The following is a 26,439-nucleotide window of genomic DNA, read 5'->3' as shown; positions in this document are numbered from 1 at the left end:
TTTCATCTCAATCTTGGCATCTAAAAGCAGCTCTCCGCATAAGCTAAAGCTATGAACTACTCAAGATCCACATGGATCAATCAACTTGGTCCTTTGCTTCTGCTGCGCCGTTTATGGCGTCGGCCCAGAAATTAAAGAAATCGGGTGAGGCCTTTTTTCGTACCGGGAAAATACAAAAGAAAAAAGAAAAAGAAAAAAAGGGGTGTGCAACTGTTGAAGGAAGCTAAGCTTTTCTGAATCCTTGTCTGATGCGAGGTTAGATTAGATTTGGTCTTTTTTGTCCAATCCCATGGTCAAGAATTAACGTGTCAAGATTAACTCTGGCCACAACACAGACCAGGCCAGAACAGACCAAAGAATCCCCCACGTTGACTTATCTTATCAGCTGGCTTCTAACAAAAATGCTTGGCTCTAGGGTAAGAATATGTAAACACATAAGACGCGCATCATCCAACGTAATATCGATAGACATGCTGCTACCTGGTAAATATTGGCTTATGTTGGAATTATCCTTGATTCAGTTCCACATCCATCAGCCGCTGAATTACGCGTTTACCGGTACAAACACTTGACTCGCTGGTGTGAGCGTGATGTGATAGATTCTTCAGCGACATGCCACGACGTCACTGTGCTTCAGAATGGGTGGCGGGTTTTAGGAACGAGCATAATCCTTGGCCGACTTTTCAACATTATGTAGACTGCAGACAGGAGCTGAATAGATTGACTCTTATCCGTATTCGAGTTGCCAATAGACTCTATTCATAGGTAGCTGACATTGCATTCGATAACTGACCTATGCAAAGGTCCGAAATAGTGATTGGTCGAAAAGAGATAGTGTACTCTCTTACGCGTTCAAAAGCCAAATGTTGCCCCGCGATAAAAATGAACTCGCAGACTCGAAGCCATTGAGAAGAGGCATACCTTTATTCGTTGTAAAAAAGTGTGTCTTCTTTTGTTATTTTATCTTGTGGCTTCTATTCTTTCCTACATTGTCAATGTATTACCCAATGATGTAATTGTTAAATATTGATGGACTTGAGATGTTGAGGCTCTCGCACCCGTCAATTGTAGATCAATAACAAAGTCCCCGATAACTTTCCGCGCGACAGTATTAAAACCATTAACTGACTCCTCCATTGCAATTGATTCTGTATCATTAAAAATGGCACTCAACTTACTTCCGCGTAATTCATTCACAACCCATAGCGGTAACGTGTACTCCTTCATCTCTATCAAACCCACATCCCGCAACACGACACTCTTGTTCCTCCACGGCTTCCCATCCACCCTCAACGACTGGATCCATCAAATTCGGTACTTCTCTTCAGAAGGCTATGGTGTCGTAGCGCTGGACATGCTCGGGTACGGCGAGAGCTGCAAACCCGAACATGTCACACAGTATCGTCTTGAACCAATGAGCGATCAAGTAATTGAGCTTTTAGATCATCTCGAATTGAAGACTGTTGTTGGAGTAGGTCACGACTTTGGCGCGACGCTACTATCACGAATAGCAGCCTATCATCCATCACGTTGGGAATCCCTCGTTTTTCTGGCTGTTGGTCCACCGCCGCTTGGAACGCCCTTTGACGTAGACTTGGTCAACCAGATGACCAAGCAAATTCTGGGTTATGAGATGCTCGGTTATATACCCTGGCTGGCAGACCTCAACTCCCAGGATATCCTTGAGAAAAATGCTGAGGCGGCTATGAGCTTGATGTTCTGTCGTGATCGGGAGGCGTGGGAGGAGTGGTTTCATCCCCTCGGGAAGATGCATGACTTTGTGCGAGAGAATCGCAGACTTCCCATCGCATCGTGGTACACTCGAGACCTTCAAGAGGCCCACCTAAGGTCCTTTGGCTCACCGGATGGATACAAGGGTGTTTGTCGATGGTATCGCATGTGGAAGGACAACCTCTTTGCGCCCGATGAGAAGGGTTTCGAAAACTTCAAGATCCGACAACCAGTTCTCTTCATTGTACCTTCTCACCCTCAAGAGTCAATGGCCCAGCAACAACAAATGCTCTCATCATGGGTCCCAAATCTCCAAACCGTCAGTCTTGATACGAGTCACTGGCTTCATCTCGAGCAACCAGATCAAACCAACATATCCATCGAAAAGTTCATTACCTCAAGTAGGCATGTTTAGTACTTCAGGCCTCAACCAATCAAACGTGTCCAAAAGATCAAAATTAAAGTCCAACTGCGTCGGAATGTCCCAGTCCAGTGTATCCAGCGCTCCACCGCCTGCGATGGGAGCATTGAGGTTGTGGTCCAGCACACCTTGCAAAACAGCCTTGCAATCGGCACAGAGGTCTGCGTTGGGAGCTGGGGGTCGAACCCAGTCGAGAAAACCGATGAGAAGACTGAGTTTCTGTATTATCGCTGACCGGCTTAGTTTGGGACAGTCGGGGTGGGTTCCGCGAAATGTTGGCCGAAGGAGTTCGAGGCAGAGGATGCCTCCTCCTGGTGCAGCAAAGGCCATCAACTATATACGTTAGCAGGACATCATTGTGATACCATGAATTATTGCACTTACCAGCCATTCAAAGTCCCGCCTTACTCCAGCAAACCGGTCTTGGTGTGTCCAGAATAAAAGCGTCAAGCAAACCATCTCAAAACTAATTACCAGCAACTTGTTCTCATCAACATGCCCCAAACGGAGCGATAACCTCTCGGCAAAGAACAAATTTTGTAAATGCTCCAGACGAACGAGTATCCTCACGTAGACACTCTCCACATTGCAATTTGGATCATCTAGTTCATCTGCTCGATGTATGAGGTTCCGGGGGAATCGCTCGTATGTTCGTTCGCAGCGTGTCTTCAATTCACTGCACACGTTAGTAAAACGCTTGATAAACTATTGTTACAAAAGACTTACGCCAGTCGTTCAGAAGACGCTTTCACACTACTCGCCAACGCCATCTCGAGAAGTTCACCTTTTATGAGAGCAATCTGCACACGCGCTCTTATCAACGCTGCACCGAGTAATTCTCCATCTGGTCGAAACCCGTTGTCGTCTAGTCTCTGCATCGCGCTCTTGATAGCAGCATCGCCACCCATAAGATCCTGGTCATCTATGTCTATCGCTAGAGGACCTGAGAAGTAGCGATGGCTAAGAAGTGGTGGTCGGCCCGTGAAGGAGACGAGGACTTTGTCAAGAGCATAGACGCGGGCGGTTATACGGCGTTTGTGTTCCGAGCACAGAGAAGGCACGTAGTTTGGGTCTTCAACACCGACGTGAAGACCGAGAAAGGTTAGGAGGGCGACCGTCTCGGCGGCGTAGCTCCAGCATGTTAAACCTGGAGACATTAGCGATGAGGGGGGCTTGGTGTAGACAAACATACCGGCATCACCTGTTACCAGCGACTCAATGGTTGTTCTGCGATAACATAAATAAAGAAGTATATCGTTGGCAGTTGTGAAATGACGAACAAGCTCGACACAATAGCCTAAACACTTGTTCACGGCTGAAGCTTCCATACCGGGAGCGCCATTCCAATACGTCCAGATAAGTCCAATGGATTCCCAGCGAATATTACTCCCCGTAAACTGATCGGTCCAAGCTTTTGCACTTGAATGCTCATCACGAATGGGCCTCGAGGTATTGTTGCTGATGCACAAAGCCATCTCTTCAAGCTGCACATCTTCCCTTGCATCCAAGTACTCACCCCAATCCTGCTGAAGAGTATGCAGGATGTTTTCAATGGCCATAAACATCCAGTCGTCGACGCGACAGTGAAGCTTATTGGGCATGACATCGTCACGGGGACCAGGGAGGTGACGGAGGACAAAGAGGCACATCTCGCGAAGATGAGATGGCATCTCAATCAAACAAGTCCTCGTCCTCGGTGGCCTCCTTGGACTTGGCTCAATTTCGAGCGCAGGTCCATGGACGAGTGAGAGACTGTTCCTAGTCTCCTCAAAGACTGCATTGTGGCTTGTGAAGCCAAGATAGCCAGGTGCTATAGAGGGTGAGGGAGTTGACGTGGACTCTGCACTCTGGCCTACGCTCGCACCGGCAGCAGTTGTGTTTGAAGGAGAGATTGTGTGTGTGGAAGTGACTGTGTTTGTAGAAGTGACTGTACTTGATGGGGCTATGACTCGGCTTGGTGACCGAAGCCGTTGTTTCTTCACCCTTGGCTCCGAGATGGTGTATACACACGACTCTTTCCGTTTTTCGCACCGAGAACATGTGGGTTGACCATGATCGCACGCGACTTTCCGCGCTCGACATGGATCGCAAGCTTGGGGACGACCATTTAAGCGTCGCAGAAGAGGGGCATCTGCCATGATGCAATGCAATTCAGTATTGCTTTCAAATCGTGATGATTATAAATCTCGGTCTCGGCTTGGAGATATAGTGTTTCGGTGAGGATTGGTGTATGTCGGCTTGAAAGATTCACGGTCTCGGCTTGAAAAGTGAGAGGCTCGGCTTGGACTTGAATGGGCTCGGCTTCGATATTATGGAGCTCGGTTTGAACTAAAGACTGCGGAACGCGACTCTACCCCACATAGTTCAGCTCGGCTTACATGGGTTTGACTTAATTAAGCACGCCGAAGCATGTTAGCACATTGAAGTGCGGAATGTGTCACTCGGAGACGGAGACGTTTGGCTGCAGGGCTGACAAGATTGAAGTGTGTTAAGGGCGTACTCACCGTCGCTGTGACTCAAATTGCGGGCTGCGGCTGATGAATCGAACTCAAGTCAAGCCGAGTCATCATGTAGAGTTGAGTATAAGTAGATCTGGCTGCCCCCCCGATGTTTGGATTATCAATTCGATATACAATCACAATTCAATTTAAAGACATTGAACATTCAATACTACCCAATTAACTACACTACTATTTTGATACTTCAACAATTCAATACAACCTCAACATGTCTCAGCTATCAGCTACATACAAGACTTCCAACGTCTCCGAGACAACTCTCGTTGACACTTCCAAGCCTTCAACAAATACAAAGCCTGGTATGCTTCAAGATTTTTATCTCTTAAAATCACCATCTAACATATCCAGGTCTTGAAACAACCCATAAGCTATCCCTCAAGGAAAAGATCCAGAGGAAGCTTTCTGGCTCCGTCGATCCTACAAAGAAGCCGGCTGACCCTTACAAGTCATGGGAAGCTCGATCAGGTCAGTATAGAACACAAAATAATCACTAGTCAATTGGGGAAACACATGCTAATATGCTGATAGTAGCGCTGCTATAAATGGTTGATGAACTTCTGAGAAGGATTTGGACCCATTGGAACACGCCAATAATTTGTTTGGGCGATTAGTATTGGTTTATTGCTGCACTTTGATGATGATGATGATGGAGATATACCCGTGATAGAGTAATAAATTTTGTCAATTTTAATAGTGCTTAGTCTCGATGCTGAATTAGTGACTGATGTTGTTCAATGTCAGCCTTTAGTATCGCCCGCTGACCACACGGATTGTCTGGAACTTGTTAGTGTGGTCAGAGTTAGGATCCCGACAAAGAGTCAGGAATTGAACATGAACGAATGCCATGCAAGATGTGACAGCCCTGAAATGAATAACGTTACTAACGGTAGGAACACGAGTCCTTTGGCCAACACAATAGACGCCAGAATGAGATCAAGCGCCCGACATTCCTGCCACTTACACCGGCATTATTCGGTGATTGGAACCAGGTAGTCCATTTACCATCATGCTTATATCTACTGCGCCCCTGCCGAGACTCCGGTAGTTGCGGGCGTAGTATTCCTTCTTACAATCCTTCAATTCCGGCAGTCGTAAGCTATAGGAAATCTTACTTCCAGCATCCTCAGCCTTGTATCTGGCCGTAAAGACCTGACTGGTCGGTTTGTATTTAAATCGTAAGCCTTGAGTCCGTTGATAGCTTGACAGGTATCTCAGTTGGGATTGCTGCAGGCGCCGTCTGTCCTCCGTAACCGTGACCGAGGTTCGCTGACAGGCCAGTCGATCGCTGTTGGTCGATTGTAGGCAAATGAGAGTTTCAGCCGAAAAGTAATGGTCACCACGCCTGGTCTCGTTCAGAACGACCTTCCGGGATAGTGACCTACACGACATATTGGCTCTAGACCATGGCACGTGGGTTACCCATAGGGAGTCGACAATGCTTGGACGAGCCGAGAAGAATACCATCTGGAACATGCCTTTCATTGCGAGATGACGCAATTAAGCTCGAGGAACCAGCATAGTATTATGCTTCAGCCTCCAGTACAGGAGCATCGTATGAGTCTTTGTAAACCCTTGCGCAAGAGATTGTCGGATGCCAAGTGATATACAGACGAGACGACGAAAGATTGAATTTATCATTTTGGAGTCGTGATTCTAGACCAGCCAAGAATGTTCCAGAGCCAATATATAGTCGTGATTGTGTGCCATGTATGTAGCTTAAATATGTTCAAGTAAAACGCCGGTCGAACAGAGAATCTGGGAAAGTGGCATCCTTCATCCGCCCTCAAGTACCCTTATGAACCTGATACGACCTTCCTGAAATAATCATTTTGTAACCCCATATTTCCATGTCCCAGTCTCATCACCATGCGTGGATGCGACAAGGTCGTTGAGGTTTTCGATTTCCGCCGCAGCGTGTTCTCTCAGCGACACGTCTCTCAGTATCAGCCCCGGGGTGCTGAGGTTTCGGAGGAGGAGTGTTTAGTATGCATCTTAATATACAATAGATTCGCAGAGTCGGCTGCTGTCGCAAATCTTGTCAAGTGCCGTCTACGCCTCAGTGTTCCACGTTGTTATAGTCCAACTATACATGGTCCCTCAAGCAATGATATGTCCATCTCCGCGGTCCATAACATCAGGCTTCCTCACAAGAGCCTTCTTTACCAAATTCTCTGCATCTTCGATATCAGCCCGGCTGTAATATCCCCACTGCTTATTTGATCTTCTGCCATAAAGCCCATGCCAGTACCTGACCCTACTACCAAAATGAGTGGCAGTAATCATGTACACCTCCTTGACATATTCCTCAACCGTTTCTTTAGTCCATTCAGTGTTGTGTCTGAAAGCAAGACCGAAACCCAGGAACTTATCGCAATGCGTGGCGTCGGCAGGAATTTTAGGAAGTCCAGGAAGCATGAAGCAGTAGAATGCTGCTGCATTAGTAGGGGAGATGGCGGCGTGGTCTGGACGAGGGGTGGCAGGGGTAATGAGGATGCGCTTGTCAGCGCTTAGGGCAGAGGGTTCGACACGGCCTTCGAATTTGCTTGATAGAGTGGCGAGGTAAGTATTGTAGAGGTCGATAGTGTTTGGGTCGTTTGGGTCGAGAGGTGGGTAGACACTGAACCCGCAGTCGAATTCGAGGACACGCATTGTGGAGATATCTTTTTAAGAAGATATTTTGATCGTGGTGGTGATTGTGATGGATGGTGTGCAAAAGAGATTTGATGTCGAAGAGGTGGAATGAGTTGCTTGAGCATTGGAAGGAGAACAAAGGAATTTGGAGCAAACTTATACTTGAACATCAAAGAAAGACTTTGTATTGGGAAGTTTATTTCATGTCCAGAGAGATCATGTGGACACTGGTTTATTATTTTAAATGTGTCAAATGCACCGCAAAAAGTATAATACTGAATTTTATGCTGTTGACTTCAAGTTCCCCGCGTAGGTAGAAGGCATATTGACCAAAGACTTTGGTCACTTGAAGCAAATCTCCAAACCTTGAACGGAATAAACATCATCGACAACACCTGATTTTGGTCACTTGTTTATTTAAGCTCAAAATAAAGATATTTGTTTCCACCCAATTGGAATACAATGTTGAAATGTTTTGACATGATGAGAGCCACAGGATGTTGTGGCTCTGTCACGCGAGATGACCGCTGAATCTTATGTTTGAGAAGGGTTCGTATGGGTTAGATAACACGAATGAAGTTATTGTATAAGCATCGTTGCCCTAGCATGTATCTGGTTTAGTAACAGATTCTCCTGTTCAAACGTGTCTGGTGTCAGTGTCAGTGTCTGGTCTGGACCTCGGCGATCAAGTGCATATTTAGTCTAGATCCGCTATCGGCCGATGACGTTGAATCAGATAAGATCATCTCATCTGTTCCCATGAGCGATTTTCTCAAACCCACTGAAAAAGCCCCAAACCACCAATCATATCATTCAAATGTGACGATGCCGATTCAGGGTCTCCACGAGTTCCTGATCCAAGACCGAGGTATCATTTACTGAAGAGAATGTGAATATCACGATAATATACAGAATAAAGTGACATGTCTGGGTTACTACTAGACTTGTAGGACAACCTATTACAAACTGCCATATCATATTCTCATGCACCCTGCAGTGTCATCTTCTCGGTATTGGATACCATCTGGTGATATGCACTATTAGCCCACCTGAGCGGCCCACCCTCATCCGAAAGAGGCGAACGTAGAACAGACTATAAGTACTAAACAGGCAGCTGAATCCTTTTGTTCTTCTCCTCCACCAGCACAACAAAAAAACATTCAAAATGTCTTTATTCATCAATGGCAAGATCCTCTCCAGAAGCGTCGCCAGCTTGGCAGACGAGCCCACCTTTGCAGAGAGCATGTATGTTAAAGACGGTACCGTCCAAGCCATCGGTACAAAAGAGCATGTCGCAGCACAGATCAAGACAGAAGATGTCGTCGAGACGCAAGATCTGAACGGAAAGACAGTCCTCCCAGGCTTTGTAGACGGTCACATGCACCTCCTCCTGCTTGGCCAGTCACTTCGCAAGATCGCTCTAGAACACTGCAAGAATCTGGATGATATCTTACACGAACTGCGAACCTACGCCAAAGCCAACCCGCATGTTCCTAGAATCATGGCCAAGGGTTGGATGCACTCCATGACTCCTGACGGTGTGAACTACAAGATTCTGGATGAGATTGATGAGAGGCCGATTTATGTTGATACCAAGGACATGCACTCCACATGGTGTAACTCGGCAGGTCTGGCAGAGATGAAGGTGGCCGACATGGCAGATCCCCAAGGTGGAATCATTGAGAGGGACGAGAACGGTCGTCCATCTGGAGTTCTCAGTGAAGCATGCATCTTGACAATTGTCTGGCCCACGCTTGCACAGCTTGCTTCAAACGAGGAGCGCATCGAGTGCATGCTCGCTGCATTCCAGGCATATCACGCCGCTGGATACACGGGAATCATCGAAATGGCCATGGATGAATACTCATGGGAGTCCCTCGTCGAGCTCAAGAGAAGACACCCCGACGTTGCCATGCGTGTCACAGCATACTGGATTGTTAAGCCTTCTGAAAACCCAGAGGAGCGTGAACGACAAGTGGCTCGAGCAATTGAGCTAGCCAAGCAGTACAGCAAGGAAAACTCACCTGATCTTCGAATTGCAGGTATCAAGATTATTTGCGATGGTATCATTGATGCTTGCACGGCATACCTATCGGAACCATACTCCGCGGCCCCATCTCCACCGCCGTTCTGGTCGAGAGAGGATCTTGAGCCTGTCGTCAAACAAGCAGCTGATGCAGGAATCCAAATCGCCCTTCACGCTATTGGCGATGCGGCTATTACAATGGCAGTAGACATGCTCGAAAAGCACGGCAAGCCTGGCGCGCGACACAGAATCGAACATCTTGAAGTGTCCAAGCCTGAAGATGCGAAGCGACTAGGCGAACTGGGTCTCACAGCATCTATTCAACCCGTCCACGCAGACCCAGCCATTCTGCGCGCCTGGCCACGCCTCATCTCCTCCCGTCGCGACCGTGCCTTTGCGTACCGCGAGTTCGCTGATTCAGGCGCTCTCCTCGCGCTGGGAAGCGACAGTCCCACTGCGCCGTGGAACCCTCTGCACAACATCTACGTGGCAGCAACACGACGTTCCGCTAGAGAGCCTGAGTGCGAGGAAGTAGTCAACGAGCACTTCAAGCTCGGTGTTTGCGAGGCGGTGGTTGCGGGTTCGCAGGGTGCGGCCAAGAGTGTCTTTCAGGATGACAGAGTGGGCAGTCTGGAGGTGGGCAAGATTGCGGATCTTGTTGTGGCAGATATGGAATGGGATGCAAAGACTCTGCTCAAGGCTGAGATTAAGGAGACTTGGTTTGCTGGAAGGAAAGTTTGGAGTTTGTAGATGTTGAAGGGTTTGTGTTGGTGTTTGGGAGTCTAAAATGTGAGAGAGTAAATACAATGTACACTTTTGATGCTTGAATCATTCAGTCATGACGTATCTCAAGCCTCTATCTTACCATTGGCTCTTTAATCATGCGATTTATTTTCTATCTATTCTAATATCATTAGTATATGTCTCAATCTATCATGATGCTATCCTATCTCGCATTCAAATTCTAGCCTCCGTACTAACTAGACTACCCTATTGAGTTAAGTTACCACTATAAGTGCATTATGGGTTAGTTATCAGCTTTCCCGCGGAAAAGTCCAACCACCCAATTCGGCAAACCTTGTCCGTCTCGCTTGACAGATAACACACGCCCTACTATCCGTACAGAGTAACCATCAGCCCATTCTATCCCCCGCACACACGCACACTGTAGCTATCTCGTCTAGCGGTATCTAGTATCGTAGCTCTCTATCACTTCTCCACTGTGACTTTATCAATTCAGTATCATCGTACCCACTACCCTAGCGCTTCCCCGGATCCAAAGACGAGGGTCAACCATGAATCGCGACAGTTTGTTTATCGCCCCCTCCTCATGGATGAGCTTCAAGCTCATAAAGGGCCCCTTGTCGCCCTTCTTTCCAGTCTCTTGCAATGTCCAGGCAGGTCTTCTAATCATTTTTCCTGGTTAAACACCTCTACATCTCTTCATCATGGCAGACAACAAGACTCAAGACATAGAAGATGTCAAGAAGATCCAACCCTTTGACAATCATGATGTTGAAGCCGATCTTAAGCAGGGCACCATCGAAGACCTCGATGAAGCTGAGCTGTTTCTCCAACAACATGGCATTCCTCACTCTCGACTGAACGAGCTCATGGCCGATGAGGAAGCTCTCAAGAAACTTCGCCGAAAAGTCGACTGGAGTCTTATGCCGCTTCTTTGCGGTACATATCTCCTTCAATATGTCGACAAGCAGGCTCTAGGCTATTCAGCAGTCTTTGATCTGTTCACAACTACAGGAATGACACCTGACGAATATTCCTGGATGGCATCAATCTTCTACTTTGCCTACCTCGTCGCCGAGTGGCCGGCCTCGTATCTCACCCAGCGTCTCCCTACAGGCACAGTCGTGAGCACCTTTGTCGTCACATGGGGTTCTATCCTCTGCCTCACAGCAGCATGCCACAACTTTACAGGCCTCGCCATCTGCCGTTTCCTCCTTGGCGCCTTCGAGGCCGTCATAACCCCAGCCTTTATGCTCATCGTATCCCAATGGTTCCGCCGTGAGACACAACCCGCCCGTGCAGGTCTCTTCTACTGCTTCAACGGATTCGGCGCCATGTTCGGCGGCATTTTGTTCTACGGTGTCGGCCAGGCAAAGGGCTGGGCTGTGTGGCGTACCATCTACGTGCTCTGTGGTGGAATGACCATCTGCTGGGGCGTTGTCTTGTTCTTCTTCCTGCCCAACAACATCCTCACTGCTAAGCGGTACACTATCGAGGAGCGGGCTATGCTCATTGCGCAGAGCGCGAGGAACAAGACTGGTGTGTTTAACCGCAAGATCAAGTGGAACCAGATCCGAGAGGTTTTCTCCGACTCGCAAATCTGGTTGCTGTTCTTCTACGTTCTTCTCAACGAGATTATCAACGGTGGAATTGCCAACTTCTCAAAGCTCATCGTCAAGGGTTTCACACATGATGCGCTGCTTACTACGGCATACGGTATCCCATATGGTGCTTGCAACGCCATCTTCATGTTCACCGGTCCCTATGTGGCATCCAAGTTCAAGAACGTACGAACAATTGTCATGTGTGTTTGGCTTATTCCTACACTCATTGCTGTGACTCTGTTCTGGCAACTTCCTCGAAGTAACAAGGGTGGTTTGCTCGCTGGTTACTACATGGTAAGTGACTCCCAATGCAACCTTTCTCTCCACATATCGCTAACATATTTAGTGCGCATCCTTTGTCGGTGCCCTCATCGTTGCTCTTCAAATGCCCGCTTACAACGTCGGTGGCTACACCAAGCGAACCACGGCCACAGCTTTCGTCTTTTTGGCCTACTGTATCGGCAATATCATCGGTCCTCATGGCTGGATTGGCTCCGAGGCACCTATTTACCAGACCGGCTGCAAGCTCATCATTGGTTGTGTAGCGGGCCAAGTTGTCATTGCTATTATTCTGCGTTTTGTGCTCATCCGTCGAAACCGTCTTCGTGATGAGCAAGGACCTGTTGTTGAGGATGAGGATGCTGCGTTGCAGGATCTCACTGATTTTGAGAACCCCAACTTCCGTTACTCTTACTAGAAGTATATTATGATGATGTTATTTAGCTAGCAATTGAATTTGTTTATGAGTAAATATCTCTCACTGTGCCCTCTCGTCGTGAACCCCATGTTCAACCCCAGATTTTATCGGTCAACATTGGGCAATCGGATTCATAATCCGGGGAATCCCACTGTCGCGTAGTATTTTTACGTAAATAGTTTCTATAAAATAAGCAGGCATGCCTCGCTAGTAGGGGTTTAGTAGACAGGTCTCCTTGGCACATCGGGATAAAAGCCGACAACTGGATCCAGTAATGACATGTCCGGATAACTTGATCATTTTATGGCATTAACTTGCTATAACAAACCATACCTCAATGTTGCATATCTAGTCTTCCCACTTACTAGAAACTCTCCACCAAAACTCACACTGCTCATCCCCCCATGTAAAATCCACCAACTCAGCCGCCTTTCCAACTTCGACTCCCCCAGCTCTCTCATCATTCCCTCTCCCAAGAATCATTGTCTTGCCTTTTCCATTCTCAAAAGATGTCCACTCTGGTCTATGCGCAAATTCTCCCTTGATAGCATTTGGATCACCCTTTGTGATAAAACTTGTACAATACGCGTGAAATTGCCCTGATACGTCCCTCTGCGCGGGGGATATTTCGCGAACTTCCCTGTTAAAGGTCTGATATCGCATTTGGTCACCGTGATTGGCGCCAAACAAAGCAGTCTTGTTCAGAGCCCAGTGGTACAGGTATGCTGGTCGTGCAGAATCATGATATGTTGCCCATATGACTGTTTGGCGTACGGGACATGTATACGCGTAGTGTCCATAGGCAGTTTCAAGCCGTTTATACTGTGATCCTACACCAGGAATACCGCGTGTATCAACATGTGGTGAATCAGGATTAGTCGAGGGATCAGGATATAAGTTCTCTAGTTCCGCAACTTCAGAAGTCGTGAGATGTGGTAAAAGACTCTTGAAGAAGCCAGTAAACTCTTCTGGTTTGTCAGCCTTGAGAGGGACATAATAAGCACCCTCATTCGCCGCCGAGCCAGTGAGAATAGGAACTCTGTGAAACTTTCCAGATTTCCAGGCCTCAATTGGTCGGCGCGAAATGATATCGTTGTCAATAACAGGTTGCCAAGCCCAACGAATAGAAGGATCTGAGCGTGTAAACACTTCTTTCCCTGCGTTATCTACCGTTTCAGATGGAAGACCACGCAGACAAGTCAAGATCTTGGGGTCTTTGAGGTTCTTGAAGTGGGAGCACGGCGTTAGATCCAAGAGCTCGCGAAAATGCTGTGAGTTGAGAGATGCATCCGGGGGATGTACTGCGCGCGCCGTGTGAGCACCCGAGTCCATTATAGCTTTGTGAAAGAGTTTCTTTGGCTGGTTTATATCCATGATGAGATGTCCAATCTGTAAATGTTAGTCGATCAATCCTTCCTACTGGAGGGAAAACCACTTACACCGTGAGCAGCAGCACTCAGACCCATGATTGTAACATCATCGGCATCACCCCCAAACGCCCCAATATTCTCCTGCACCCACTCAAGGGCAACATACATGTCCTTGAGTCCAAGATTCAAAAGACCTTCTTTTGCTGTCAACTCAGTATTCAAGCCGCCGAATACGCCTATGCGGTATTGCATGCTAACAGCAATATATGGCTCCTCTGAGAAAGCAAGCATGGTATGCGAATTATGCATTCTTGCTGCACCGCGATTGAACGCACCGCCTGGGATCAGAACGGCGACTGGTAATTTCCCCTTTTCTGGAGTATGGCCCTTCTTGCGCCAGACATTGATGGTGAGACAGTCCTCTGATTCATAGTCGGGACCAAGAATGGGATCTTTGAGAAAAGGAACGAGTTGCTTTCCAGGACATCTTCAATTGTTAGTATCAATACAGCATATGTATTCTTGTAAGTAACATACCTAGGTCCCAAGTAATAGGCTTCAATGGTTTCATTACTCGCACCCACTGGCTCAGCATGTTTGAACCTCCTTTCACCTACAGGAGGAACAGCATAAGGAATTCCCATGAAGCCCTCCAACGGTTGAGGAAATGTGCCATCGTCAACAAACTTGCCAATAATGTTGCCCTGCTTGATCGTCACAGAAGGCGCAGGTTCCGGTCCTGATGTGCCAAACGAATTAGGATACGCTGTGGAGGCAGCTGCGAGAAGAACAGGTAACGCAGCTAACCACGTTATCGAAACGCCCTTTTGGCCTTGAACTTTTTCAACCATGTCGATATGCCAATATTATGCTATCGAACATACCAAGAAGATGTCCTCAGTCATGGATACTATTTATTATGATAAGCAAGACTCAGATCTACATACAATGCACAACTTTTCTGTTAATTGCCCGCATCTAACTGAGTATCCTAGTTCCCCGAAACACCGGGTTCCCTATCACTTCCCCTGCAGGATAGTTAGCAGCACAATCAACCTCAAGTGGGAACCAGCAGGGGTAGAAGCAGCACTACGGTAGTTGATCTAGGACCCGTGGTGGCTAATCGGAGACTAAGCTTGACCACCGAGACTCACGATAACCTTATCAAATGAGGGGAAAGCGTAGTTGTCCGCGGGAAACTCTTGTGTATGTATCAGAGTGGATATCTTGGCGCATGTCTAAAATCCGGGGTAAGCTGTTCGGATGCATGTAGGAGCTTTGACAACAGTTCACGACTGGTGAATAGCTCAAGTGACGGGAACACGGCAGACTAACAAACGCTGTGATATTGAACAGATGATATCAACAAAACTAAACTAGCATATGCAATGTCATGTACGCCCTACCCACGTATGCTGAACTGATCCGATCTATCAAGAACGCCGTAATAATGCTTGGAGTGAAACTAAATGATGATTCCACGTTGAGACCAACCCCCTCTACCCTTCCAAGCCCAGATCAATAATCCTACAGCAACCCAAACGGTAATAGTCTCAGCCCAATATGTCATAGCATAACACTGTTCGCCGTAGCAGAACAAGTCATCCCGGTCGTGACCCTCCGGGCCTGCCTTTGAGTTGTTCGCGCCGTTCTGATACGTCGCCGAGTAAATGAGTCCCCAGAATGTAGATCCGGCAGCCGGAAGCATGCCAATAAGACCATAGTTGGTCGCGAAATTCTCAACGCCCCAAATAATCGTCACGATAAGAGGTGTAAGGCTGAAGATGGCTCCATAGCCTGCACCTACAAGGCCAGAGACAAGCCAGAAGCGCTCCGCATGGTTCTGAACCAGACCTGAGGCTAGAATGAGAAGACCAACAGACAACATGGTTGCGAAAAACGCCATAAAGGCAACTCGGGAGATGGAGAACCGACTGCTGACTGCAGAGCGTGTCTGAGGTCCTTGAACATGCTGTGTCTGGGGATACGGTGCTAATAAATCGGTCAAAGTACCAATAAAGATTCGTGAGGCGGTGTTGGTGATACCAAATATGGAGACATGCGTCGCCGCAGAGGTACGATGGCTCAAACCCTCCATCTCAGGCGGAGTAAGCGTTCCAATAATTGTTCCAAGATTGTTGATGAATGCTTCGCCTGGGCCAACAATGAGCAAGAAAGCGAGAGCGAACGGCCACATTGTACGGTCGGAAAGAAACGAACGCGTTTCAGCGTTGAGAACCCAGTTCTTCTTCCATTTGGCATTATCTTTCGCTGGGTCAAGTAGTGCTGAGCTCTCTGTTTCTTCACCAGTTGCACCGTAGCTCCGCTCGGACCGGCCGAGTAGAGAACTACCGTCGAGCAAACCGCTCTGTTCCAGCTCTTCGATGGCTTCGTCGATAAGCTCATCTTCATCTACGACACGAAGTGTAAAGGTACCCAGAATACCCATGGAAAAGGTAAGGATCGCAAGGAAAAGGAAGAAGCGGAACACATCCAAGTCGCCTTTGCGTCCGTCCGGTCGTGTCTCGGAGAACAGGCGAGTTCCTGCTTGGCTCAGCCACATGGGACTCAAGCCGAAACAAGTAATGGGCGTAGCCAGCGCCAAACCTCTGTATCGGCCCTTTCCAAAGTTCTTTGCGCAAGACGATACAGCAGCCATATAAAGACAGCAAGTCGCCACACCGACAAAGACAAAGGATATCATCAAGAACGGAAGCGACCAGTCATTATCGACCCGATATTCAGGATGACTACGATACTCAAGATCCAGCTTCCTGTAAACACCTGCTGCAAGGCCATAACCGCTACCGAACAGGATCCCTCCCGTCAACGCAAGCGGCTTTAGACCAACGCGATCGCATATATATCCGACGCCCGAAATAGGAAGGTACAATGCGACAGAGCCTGAGATGGCGACTGCGTTGACCTGGAACTGGGAATAGTGTAGACGGGATTGTAGAAGAGGCGCGTAGAGGGAGAATACGACGATGGAACCGCAAGCGAGAGCGATGATATTGGCTGATATGAAGGCGAGAAGACGGATGGCTTGCTTTTCTTTATTGCGCTGGATGCGGGTCTCGGTAGAATCGGTGTCGTTATCTGAGGCGTAGTCTGAACTGCGCGTCGAGATTTGGTCGGCATCGAGGCGCGAGGCCTGAGTGTCGTCAGGAGCGGAAGACGACATGACAAGAAGGGTCGTAAGAGTTGAAGAGTTTTAGGTCAAGAACATGTTGAAGAAAAAGAATAAATAAATAAATAAATAAATGTATCTGACAGGCAGGGTATACGAATAGTCTAGTGTGAATCACGACACGGCCGAGGCTCCATCGCGATCCCACGTCATGGGGTCATGCTTCAATTCTACCCCACAATTCCTCTCCGAGACCGGTTACAGTCATATCCTCGTTATCAATCTTATCAATCGCTTGCCTTAATCGTTGTGATCCTCTGCATCAGTAGAGTCGGGAGACAATTGATCCATGGAAGCAACAATTTGAGGTGAATCTGGTTGTCCTCTACTTCTCTCATTCCGTGTTGTCAGCCCACATCCCATCTCGTCGTGCTTCAGCTCCAGCATTTCCGACATGCTGGCCAAGGAGTATATCAGTTGCGAACGCGCCAAATGGGCGAATTCCCAACTGTCATCAATTACAACCCCTCTCGAGGGTGTTTTTGATGGCTTGTAAATAGTCATGCCACCCAGAGTGGGTAGAATCACAAAGTCATCATCCTGAAATAGCTGGTTCGCTCCGATGTGAAGTATACACGAAACACACACTGGTGCCCACTCTGGTGACAGTGTCTGGTGATTTCCCAAAGGGTGAAGTGTCTGAAGGTAAATCTCCGATTTGTGGTCATCAAAGGTTTTGGTTGCTGCCAACAAGAGGTCATTATTCCAGACATGCACGTTCTCCAACTTCATAAGGTTCCGGTCCACGAGGGGATTCCTAGTGTCTGCATCCCATAAGATATCAGAACGTGTCGACAAGTACTCGTGCTGTTGAAAAGTCTGCGTCAGAACATTAAAGGTGACGACACCCCAGTCTCCCTTTCTTGTCCGTGGCTCACAGCAGGGGCATAGTTCGAGTCTGCTTGTCTCTGACTTCTGAATGCGATACACCCCAATGCAATAGGTGCCGTGATCGTCAGACTTTCGACAGATGAGCGACACCACGGCCCAAGAATAGTCTTTACAGTCTGACTTGGGATTCTGCAGTGGGTTTGCTATGGATTCCGTCGTCTGCCAGGTGGCCTTGCCGTCTTCGAACTTGGTCACAATAAAGCTGCATAGACGTTTATCTGCAAAAGTCAGTCGCCGAATCACCGTCCTAGTGTAAACAACCTCACCTCCATAGTTATGAGAGAACGCCCTGACAACAAATGCCACGTCGTCGTTTGTAGGATGCAATAGAACCTTGGGCTCCCCTCCGATTATGGACTCGACGCCAAGAGGGTACTCAAGCTTTGTCGGATCAAGTTGTTTTAGAATCCCACCCCAGGTAAAATACACGATCTGTGCAGTCTGGGTCACAAAGTACACGACCTTCGACTCCAAATACGCATGTTTGAGGGCGGTTGGAAGGGTAAGTTGTTTCCATTCGCGTGTCTGTAAATGGACGATGTGTCTGGAGTATGTTAGAATTGGCAAATGCAAATTCTGGGCGAGCTCTACTTACACCGTCCGCCCCTTTGAGTTCAGCTCAAACAGAACAAGAAGCTCATCACTAAGAGCAGCGGATTGAAACTCTGTACCTGTCATGACACTTCCGGGTGGAAGAAAACGCAGTCTCTGCCGCGTTCGTAGATCGTCGACAATGAAAGTGCGTGGAGTAGATTGCCATGCCAGCTTGCTTTTGTTGTATTGGAAGTGCCATGGGACGTTGTTACTTTGCCTCATAGGTTGAGCAAATTCGGGAGGATCAAGAAAGACGTCGCTTGAGCCCATGTTCCATGGAACCCATGTGTGGCTACAGTTGGGCTGTCGCCATTTGGCATGTTTCTGTACCTCACGCACATAGAGGTCTTGGGGCGACATTTCCGGATAGGTCAGTTGAAGGCCTGGGAAGAATTGGCGCAGCGCTTGCGTAAGAACAGTTCCTTGTGTCCATATCTTTCTCCATTTCCGACACACTTTCATACAGTATTGATAGTCGTCGAAATCGAGATAAGAGAGAACTGTGCAAATAAGCTCTGGAGGAAGATCTTGGATATCCGCAAACGTGATCGAGGTTGCATCAATCTTTCTGCGAAGATATAGAATATCCCACGGAGATAGATCAGCAAAAAGACGATCAAGCTCTTCTTTTCTTGTGTTATGAACGTTCATCGTTGCAACATAACCTGATGGCTAGATACTCACTTATGTTGAAGCTGTGTAGCTGTGAAGCGGGCAAAGGTGATGGCCTCATGTTCTCGTCAGCAATTGATTGGGTGGATCATGTGACCAGACATCAATCATTGGAAGGAGCCCAACAAGGGTTCACAGCCGCTTTTAGATATCCTTCAAGCATACATAAGTAGATAAATTTCCATTATTTTGCCTTGATCTACCATTTAGACTATGTGAACAGACTAAAATGCTCACTAATACGGTTGCTTACCCTGCATCTAATCGACGAATTAAGATGGATCATATAGAAGTCCAGGGCGCAATCTTCTCATTTGAACTATCCATGGACTGTACAATAATCTTCTCGCCATGGAGAGCATCTATCAAAGAATGATTCATAAAGTGGTCCTTCAACTCAACATTGTGTTTCCGAGTTTTCCGCACCCTGTGACCACCAAGTTTTAATCCCCTCTACATCACACCAAGCCATATCGACCGGATTCTCAAACCACCACCGTCCATTGTGACGATCACTCTCATACTTCTTCAAACTACCACCATCAAATCTATGGTTCTTGACACCCACGAGCAGTACCGCGCTTCCCACACGAGGGTTGAACTTCTCCGGGTCAAGAAATACCGTGAGATGTACATGCTTGGACGTAGACGGGTCGACAAGCCGTGCTGTTCGCTGTCTGTAGGGCGGTAGGTTGGCTGGTCCAATATCTGATATGGAGGCGATAATGGCAAGCACATTGCAGGACCAGTTCTGCTTGTAGGGGAGGTGAGGGATTGAGCGCAAGGTTGTGAGTCTGAGAGGGGTTTGGGGATCGTGCCAGTCACGAGGGAGCGCGACAGGTTCGCCGGGTTGAGCAGACGTGGACGGCTTTTGCACTTGGTCTGTAGCTTTCTGTGGTGTTTTGGGTTTTGGAACGAACGCGAGCGTCTCGAATGCTTCAAATGCTTCTTCGGCAGCTGCTTCGTCGTCGTCATCAAACTCGTCCTCGACAAACGGTTTGGGAGGCCATCTTGTAGAATCTTGTTGAGGTTCTTTGGAGGACTCTCTTAAAGGCCCTTTGAAAGAGTCATTCAAAAGCTCATCCGGAATCTCTTCTTCAATCTCGTTTTGCGGTTCCGATGGATGCTCAACAGGTTTCGATTTTATGCGTGACTGAGGAATCCGCTTTGGTCGTTCCCGGACCAGGAGTTCATTTTCCTTTTGCAATGCACGGTACGACTCGTTCCATCCAATAGTGATCAAATTGTCGACAATCAATGTTACCATCTTTTCCTTCCCAACATCTTGCCACTGGATATGTAACGTTTCACACCTCACATACGCACCCAGTGCAACATCGCCCATCTGAACAAAGCGATGCATGTCGCTCCCCAAAAGAGCCTGGATACATAGTTCTTCATCCCCTAAAATCAATCGAATAGCATGCCATCGTCCTGAACGTGATACGGAAACACGATCAACACCCTCGACAAGAAAGATGCTCCCGGGTACGCAATACCGTGTGCGTAGAATGTCCGAGACTACAGGCGTGAGCACAAAAGGTTCGCCCAAATAAGTGATGGCGGCCGGGTCCAGCCTCAGCGATTCGTCAGGCATGTGCGATGATCCATTTGATGCTGGTGATAAAGTCAAGTCTTCATTGGATGGATCTCAGGAATCCGCGAATGAAGTCAGTATGCATTTATCCATAATTGATTCAAAGCGGGGTTCTTGTGTCACTACAACCACCATTCCCTTCAACAACAGCCCAGCATGGACAGTGCTTACAAGCGAGAACTCTCTGTAGCTATCGGAGCTTTGCAAAAGGCCGCTCAGCTGAGCCAGTCAATTGTCGCCAACAAGGATAAGGGCGCCATTGAGAAGGATGACCTGAGTCCCGTGACAGTCGCCGACTTTGCAGTCCAGGCTCTTCTTACAGCCACTATTAAGAATGCATTTCCTGAGGATCGTGTAGTCGGAGAGGAAGACGCATCGGATCTGAGGCAGAACTCTGTGCTCATGGAGCGCGTGTGGGACCTCCTGATGCGTGTTGCCGGCGACGAGGATACGCCTTCTTTGTGCCAGCTCCCTTTAACACGAGAGGAGATGTGCGATCTTATTGATGAGTGCGGAGCTAGTAGCCCTGCTTCGACTGGACGCACTTGGGTGTTTGATCCCATTGACGGAACCAAGACATACCTCAAGGGTCAGCTTTATGCTATCAACATGGCTCTTCTCGTGGATGGAGAACAGGTCGTTGGGATTGTGGGTGCACCGAATCTTTCAATTGATGCGAAAGCACCTCTCAAAAACGAAGATATTGACCCCAAGGGCGAAGGATGCATTTTCTTCGCTGTCAAGGGCCATGGTTCATACATTCGGCCTCTAGGCTCTGATCAACCCAGGCGACTATCTCCTCATGCTGCCAACCAACAAGTCAGCTTTGTCACAAGCTCAACAGTTGAGTCAGCCCTTGACGGCGTCCATGAAGTTGTCGCGTCACGTCTGAACGCAGAGTATCCAGGCAGTGATCTCCTTCCATGGGTTCTCCGCTGGGCAGTCCTTGCTATGGGCCTTGGTAACACGACAGTCTGGGTATACAAGCGCCGAGATCGTTACGCCAAAGCATGGGACCACGCAGGCGCTATGTTGCTGTTTGAAGAGGCTGGCGGCAAGATCACAGATGTGCATGGGAAGAAGATTGACTTGACGGCTGGGAGGAAGATTAGCGCAAACTTTGGCTTCGTGGCAGCGCCAGCGGATATTCATGGACGGGTATTGCAAAGTGTGCATGACGTCCTAAAGGAGCAGGGAAAAGATGAATTCTTGAGGCAGTGAGCCGTCATGTGGTCGAAGAAAAAGGAGGATCGATGCTATCACTAAAGAAGAGAACAATGTTTCTTTGTCAAACTAGTTTCTTTGGCAAAGACTGTGACAGGCCTACACAACGTTTGTGATGATAATTTACAGAGCATTGCCAGCATTGAGTTTTCGGTCCATTTGTAGACGGTAGACTGTTTCTATAAAACGTCCAGAGAGACCGGTAGAAATCCATAAACGGGTAGATGGTGATTTTCAGACCTAGCGATTGTACAGTGCTTGCCGGTCGGATTTAAGTTCAGCAACTGCCAATCTTGTCTCTGGGTCAATGCTAACTTTTTTAAGTTTGTTTTGCTCAGCTTCATCTTAAGAGTTGATATGGGTATCCCTCGAAGTCTAATGCGAAATCGATAGATGCAGCCTCGTCACGAAAAATAGGGCTCTTAGAGCAACCTTAATCTCACACAAATACAAAAGCAAGATTTCTTTACTTGATCTTTCAGACAGCACAAGCTTTCGTCTTCTCGGTTTCTTCAAGGTTATCAACAAAGGTTAATCTGTCCGGGCAGATCAAATTTTCAACATAATATCAAGTCAAGGTTTCTCCCAAGACTAGTCTAGGTTTATACATGCCAAAATCAGCTCCACCCATATTAATTTGTATCATTGCCGCATGTCTTTTTCCATTTTACTCCGTATCGGAGATGTAGATAATCTCATACTGTTGGTCGGTTGCCTTGTTGGTATCCTCTGCCGATGGTCGGTCCTCTGGTTGGTCCTCTTGGTCAACTGGGTCGGTGATAGGATCTACTGGCGAGCTGAAGGTGATTTTGCAGTCTCGATCTCGTTTTGGCGCTGGAAAACGTGAGATTCTGTGAGAATGCAGATATGGACCCGGGTACCACTGTCCCTTATAACGGGGGCCTTCGTTTTTGGGTACTTTGGCCTAGTGGTCTATACGACAGGTCTGGTACCTTGTTAAAATAGTCTAGCCGATTGCAATATTGCAATATACCTGATGAACCCGAGAAGCACTATAAATGCAAGGCTGACGGCGACGACGATGACGATGACGATGAAATGTCAATAGACTGCTGCCTACTGTCGCACCCCCCCCCCCCCCTAATACTCCCGGGCATTCAACTGAAATCGGTTGTACAGATAGAATCAGGCGGCGCCGACGAAGAATAAGTCGACGAAGGTCTGGGCATGCGACCTTTGCGGCTCTCAGTGCGAGATCTTTGAGTCGGGGGTTGATGGGTGTCGTTTCTGCCATCATCGAGTAATGCGGAATGAACTTTGAGAGGCAAGTTAGGGGAAGTAAACAGAGGTATGATGAGTTGAGATTTCAATCATTTCATGAAGAAATGAGATGCTCAAAAACAGTGAACAGAAGTATATTTAGGGTAGTAGATAAAACAATGATTTTTGTGGGATGAAGATGTGAAGAAGGAAAGTCTGGAGGGGGGGATGGAAGAGTAAACAAACGGCCTTAGGAGGCAGGTCCACTACTGAGCATATGCTCATTTGTATAAAATTATCCAGCTAGATTTCCAGAATGTTCGTTGCGCTTGAATTTTCTAATACTCGACATTCACGGCAGAAAAAGGATCAATTAATTGGAAGTCAATTTAGTTAAGCTAGGAAATTGGTATCAAGTAACAGTCTAAAACAAAGGAAAAGAAATAAGCATGGCAATAGCCGGATATCAAAAAAGCATCAGCCATAAAGATCGTTCATCAATCCCGCAACCATTAACTCTCCCACATTGCACCACAGGTCATTAGTTTACTGACCCTTGTGTCCATTGGTTTTGGCACCCTCCTGGCCAACAGCATTGACACCCGCGCTCATCTTGCCAAACTGCCACTCAGGCAGTGTAATGCCAGTCTGGTCATTGATAGTGCTCATCAGAGGAGGCAGCATCTGGTAAACATTGCGCATCGTCTCAGTAGGGTCAGCACCCTGACCACCCTGGGCGCTACCAGTGTTCCACACGCTGATCTTGGGCTCAAGACCCCTGATGGCAGAGGCGTTGGCCTTGGCGAGCTCGACATAGGTACCCTTCTCGATCATCATGTACTGAAGGAGACCAGCAGGGCCACCGAAAGCGTTGGATAGCTTGCTGTAGGCGTCAGCCATAGCAGAGATACCCTCTGCCTCGCGAAGCTTGGCGATGAGCTGGGCTTCAGCTCGCTGCTGGGCAGCGTAGTTGTATGCTTCGGCGTCATTGCGAGTCTGGTAGGCCGCGGCGTCTGTGTTCTTGGTCACCTTGGCATAAGAAGCTGTGGCATCAGCCTCGGCGGCAATCTTCGTCTGGTAGGCAGCAGCATCAGCCTGGCGCTGGCTAGCCTCCTGGTGAGCGCGAGCATCGGCTTCGACTTCGTAGGCGGAAGCATCGGCAGCTTGCTGCTTACTCTCCCTCTCAATAGTAGCCCTGACAACGTCTGTGGCACGAAGGCGTTCCATCTCAGCGGCTGCGCGCTTGATCTCGACCTCCTTCTTAAGATCCTCATCCTGGGACTCGAGAGATCTCTGGGCCTGAATGCGAGCCAAATCGACATCTCGTGTAAGTCCTGTTCGCTTAGTGTCTAGCTTACTCTCAGCTTGAGCCTTCTCGATGTCGCGCTCCGTCTTCTGGACAGCTGTCTCAGCGTTGATCTTTGCGATCTCTCGCTCCTGTTCACCCTTGCGCTGGGCTTCTCCAACGTTTCCGCGGAGCTGAGCCTCAGCTACATCAATTCTAGCCTGGTTGGTAGCACCCTCATGGGCTTTGCGGGAGAGAGAGGCAAAGTAGACTGAATCAGGGGCGTCCTTCAACTCTTTGACCTATAGAGCTGTTAGCAGGGGTATATCAGCCAAGGGAACTGGGAACACTTACGTTGCTGTTGAAGATGAGAAGACCAAACTGAGAAAGCTCGTTCTGAATGTTTCTGAAGATTCTCTTCTTGAAGACCTCTCGCTCGGTAAAGATTTCCTCCATGGTCATGCTGGAGACCAACACTCGGGTTTCACCTTCGATGATACCCTTGACAATGTTGGCAACATGCTGGCTCTGGCTGGAATGCTCCTTCTCGTCAGAGTTGGTCAGGAGCATAGCATACTTCATCAGGGCATCTCCACGATCTTCGCGAACGAGATCATCTGCTTCGTCATCGGGACCACCACGCTGGTTAGCCCCGCGTTGGTTGATATCAGGGCCCACAGTGAAGACGACAGGTAGAGAGAATTGCAGCTTCTCCTTTGTCATGGCCTGCAAGTCCATAGCATAGTCGTGTGGTCGGATACTGGTTGTGGAGTTAGTTGGGATGGCTTATTGATGGGAAGATGGATAGCGTACCTGAAGCGTGTGCATCGTTGAAGAGGCCAGACCCAAGTTGCCTTGGTGATCTTGACAGTCTTGATTCCCATGCCAGTAATGGCAAGGTACTCATCTGGGGCAGAGATTCTGTAAGACATTGTGATGGTTTGGAGTCGTCGAGACTTGGTGTTTGTGTATCAGAACGAGAGAGTAGTAGTAGTTATTGTTGTTTGCAAAGAGTGTGTTGTAATCTCTAGAACCTGTTGGTTAGTTGCTAGAGAATGTTATGATTTGTATGATATGATAAATAAAGTGGCTTGAGGAAGGGAGCAAGACTTGCTTATATAGACCTTTCGATCAAGACAACGTTGAATATGCACATCTCCGGGTTGCTGCCTTACAGGGTTTATCCTCGCATGATCTGTTTGATCAAGGTGCCTTGGGCGAGTTCAAAGCCAAAGCTGGAGCTTGCAATGCTTCAAGTCTGTCAAAAGGTGGTGGCGGAGTACGACTAACACACCAACAACCCCTGTCCTTGATGATCGTTTGTGGGGTCTTTTGTTTCCAGAAGCTTTCTCTTCCGAAAGAGGTATGCAGGATGTGTATCCCGTGACCTGTTGATAAGGCTGGGTCATGTCAATTAGGACATATTAAATTGCGATGTTGCCACTATAGAGGCATTGCTGATAGCTTCTTATTGATGAAGCCGATTGAAATGACCGGGCGACCCGACTTCGGTGAGTCTAGAGGGTTGGCGTCATTCAAGCTGGGCGTTTTAGGGGTCTTTCAGCTAGTCTATAGTGGGGTCATCACTAATCGCCCGGACACCCACTGAAGCATCAGGATATACTCCGAGTTAGAACTGCGCATCTTTGGATACACCAAGTCGTGTTGATTCATTCCTCAACAATAATTAATTGTTGATCATCAAGGTTAGAATTCAGCTCATACATTATTCAGTTTGTTCATGACTAAACCCAGCCGCATACACAGCCTTGACACTAAAGTAAATTGGATCCCGTCTAATTTCCGGTCATTACTACTACTCTAACCACCGGAATTACGGATAGTCAGTAACCTCATGACATCTTCTCCTGCCGGCATCCGAATCCGTCGTCCCTTGGCATCATGATATTGCGGGGATAAGTCTTACGCCCAGCTACAGTGCAAGAATGCAGGGGCCCATCCATTCATCACATGCTGTAAATATGATTCGACACTTGGAATGTCTACTAAACACTCCATCTT

General features: G+C 47.9%; 11 protein-coding genes across 11 annotated transcripts; 5 read left to right on the top strand and 6 right to left on the bottom strand.

Annotated features, from left to right (window-relative positions):
* Nucleotides 1-1,162: 1,162 nt before the first annotated feature.
* Nucleotides 1,163-2,061, top strand: FPOAC1_001835 (uncharacterized protein; the record flags this gene model as incomplete). Its single annotated transcript, XM_044846423.1, has 2 exons — nt 1,163-2,032; nt 2,056-2,061. 2 exons carry the CDS (start codon nt 1,163-1,165, stop codon nt 2,059-2,061), a joined length of 876 nt encoding a protein of 291 aa, XP_044712339.1.
* A 67-nt stretch (nt 2,062-2,128) lies between these two features.
* Nucleotides 2,129-3,801, bottom strand: FPOAC1_001834 (uncharacterized protein; the record flags this gene model as incomplete). Its single annotated transcript, XM_044846422.1, has 4 exons — nt 2,129-2,485; nt 2,537-2,828; nt 2,879-3,299; nt 3,345-3,801. The coding sequence occupies 4 exons, from the start codon at nt 3,799-3,801 to the stop codon at nt 2,129-2,131; spliced, it is 1,527 nt and encodes a 508-aa protein (XP_044712338.1).
* Nucleotides 3,802-4,879: 1,078 nt separating this feature from the next.
* Nucleotides 4,880-5,213, top strand: FPOAC1_001833 (uncharacterized protein; the record flags this gene model as incomplete). The annotated part of the gene is made up of 3 exons (XM_044846421.1): nt 4,880-4,970; nt 5,020-5,136; nt 5,200-5,213. The coding sequence occupies 3 exons, from the start codon at nt 4,880-4,882 to the stop codon at nt 5,211-5,213; spliced, it is 222 nt and encodes a 73-aa protein (XP_044712337.1).
* A 1,555-nt stretch (nt 5,214-6,768) lies between these two features.
* Nucleotides 6,769-7,320, bottom strand: FPOAC1_001832 (uncharacterized protein; the record flags this gene model as incomplete). The annotated part of the gene is made up of 1 exon (XM_044846420.1): nt 6,769-7,320. One exon carries the CDS (start codon nt 7,318-7,320, stop codon nt 6,769-6,771), a length of 552 nt encoding a protein of 183 aa, XP_044712336.1.
* Nucleotides 7,321-8,467: 1,147 nt separating this feature from the next.
* FPOAC1_001831 (uncharacterized protein) lies at nt 8,468-10,078 on the top strand (the record flags this gene model as incomplete). The annotated part of the gene is made up of 1 exon (XM_044846419.1): nt 8,468-10,078. The coding sequence occupies one exon, from the start codon at nt 8,468-8,470 to the stop codon at nt 10,076-10,078; it is 1,611 nt and encodes a 536-aa protein (XP_044712335.1).
* Nucleotides 10,079-10,776: 698 nt separating this feature from the next.
* On the top strand, nt 10,777-12,373 carry FPOAC1_001830 (uncharacterized protein; the record flags this gene model as incomplete). Its single annotated transcript, XM_044846418.1, has 2 exons — nt 10,777-11,970; nt 12,023-12,373. 2 exons carry the CDS (start codon nt 10,777-10,779, stop codon nt 12,371-12,373), a joined length of 1,545 nt encoding a protein of 514 aa, XP_044712334.1.
* A 348-nt stretch (nt 12,374-12,721) lies between these two features.
* Nucleotides 12,722-14,594, bottom strand: FPOAC1_001829 (uncharacterized protein; the record flags this gene model as incomplete). Its single annotated transcript, XM_044846417.1, has 3 exons — nt 12,722-13,762; nt 13,813-14,230; nt 14,281-14,594. 3 exons carry the CDS (start codon nt 14,592-14,594, stop codon nt 12,722-12,724), a joined length of 1,773 nt encoding a protein of 590 aa, XP_044712333.1.
* A 614-nt stretch (nt 14,595-15,208) lies between these two features.
* Nucleotides 15,209-16,927, bottom strand: MCH1 (putative monocarboxylate transporter mch1; the record flags this gene model as incomplete). The annotated part of the gene is made up of 1 exon (XM_044846416.1): nt 15,209-16,927. The coding sequence occupies one exon, from the start codon at nt 16,925-16,927 to the stop codon at nt 15,209-15,211; it is 1,719 nt and encodes a 572-aa protein (XP_044712332.1).
* A 246-nt stretch (nt 16,928-17,173) lies between these two features.
* FPOAC1_001827 (uncharacterized protein) lies at nt 17,174-20,687 on the bottom strand (the record flags this gene model as incomplete). Its single annotated transcript, XM_044846415.1, has 5 exons — nt 17,174-18,042; nt 18,091-18,368; nt 18,420-19,049; nt 19,103-19,146; nt 19,569-20,687. The coding sequence occupies 5 exons, from the start codon at nt 20,685-20,687 to the stop codon at nt 17,174-17,176; spliced, it is 2,940 nt and encodes a 979-aa protein (XP_044712331.1).
* Nucleotides 20,688-20,843: 156 nt separating this feature from the next.
* FPOAC1_001826 (uncharacterized protein) lies at nt 20,844-21,908 on the top strand (the record flags this gene model as incomplete). Its single annotated transcript, XM_044846414.1, has 1 exon — nt 20,844-21,908. One exon carries the CDS (start codon nt 20,844-20,846, stop codon nt 21,906-21,908), a length of 1,065 nt encoding a protein of 354 aa, XP_044712330.1.
* Nucleotides 21,909-23,678: 1,770 nt separating this feature from the next.
* On the bottom strand, nt 23,679-25,349 carry FPOAC1_001825 (uncharacterized protein; the record flags this gene model as incomplete). The annotated part of the gene is made up of 3 exons (XM_044846413.1): nt 23,679-24,719; nt 24,772-25,177; nt 25,231-25,349. The coding sequence occupies 3 exons, from the start codon at nt 25,347-25,349 to the stop codon at nt 23,679-23,681; spliced, it is 1,566 nt and encodes a 521-aa protein (XP_044712329.1).
* Nucleotides 25,350-26,439: the final 1,090 nt, after the last annotated feature.

The sequence above is a fragment of the Fusarium poae genome, chromosome 1 (genome assembly GCF_019609905.1).
Source record: "Fusarium poae strain DAOMC 252244 chromosome 1, whole genome shotgun sequence".
NCBI classification, from domain to species: domain Eukaryota; kingdom Fungi; phylum Ascomycota; class Sordariomycetes; order Hypocreales; family Nectriaceae; genus Fusarium; species Fusarium poae.
This window is presented reverse-complemented; position numbering and strand designations above follow the sequence as displayed.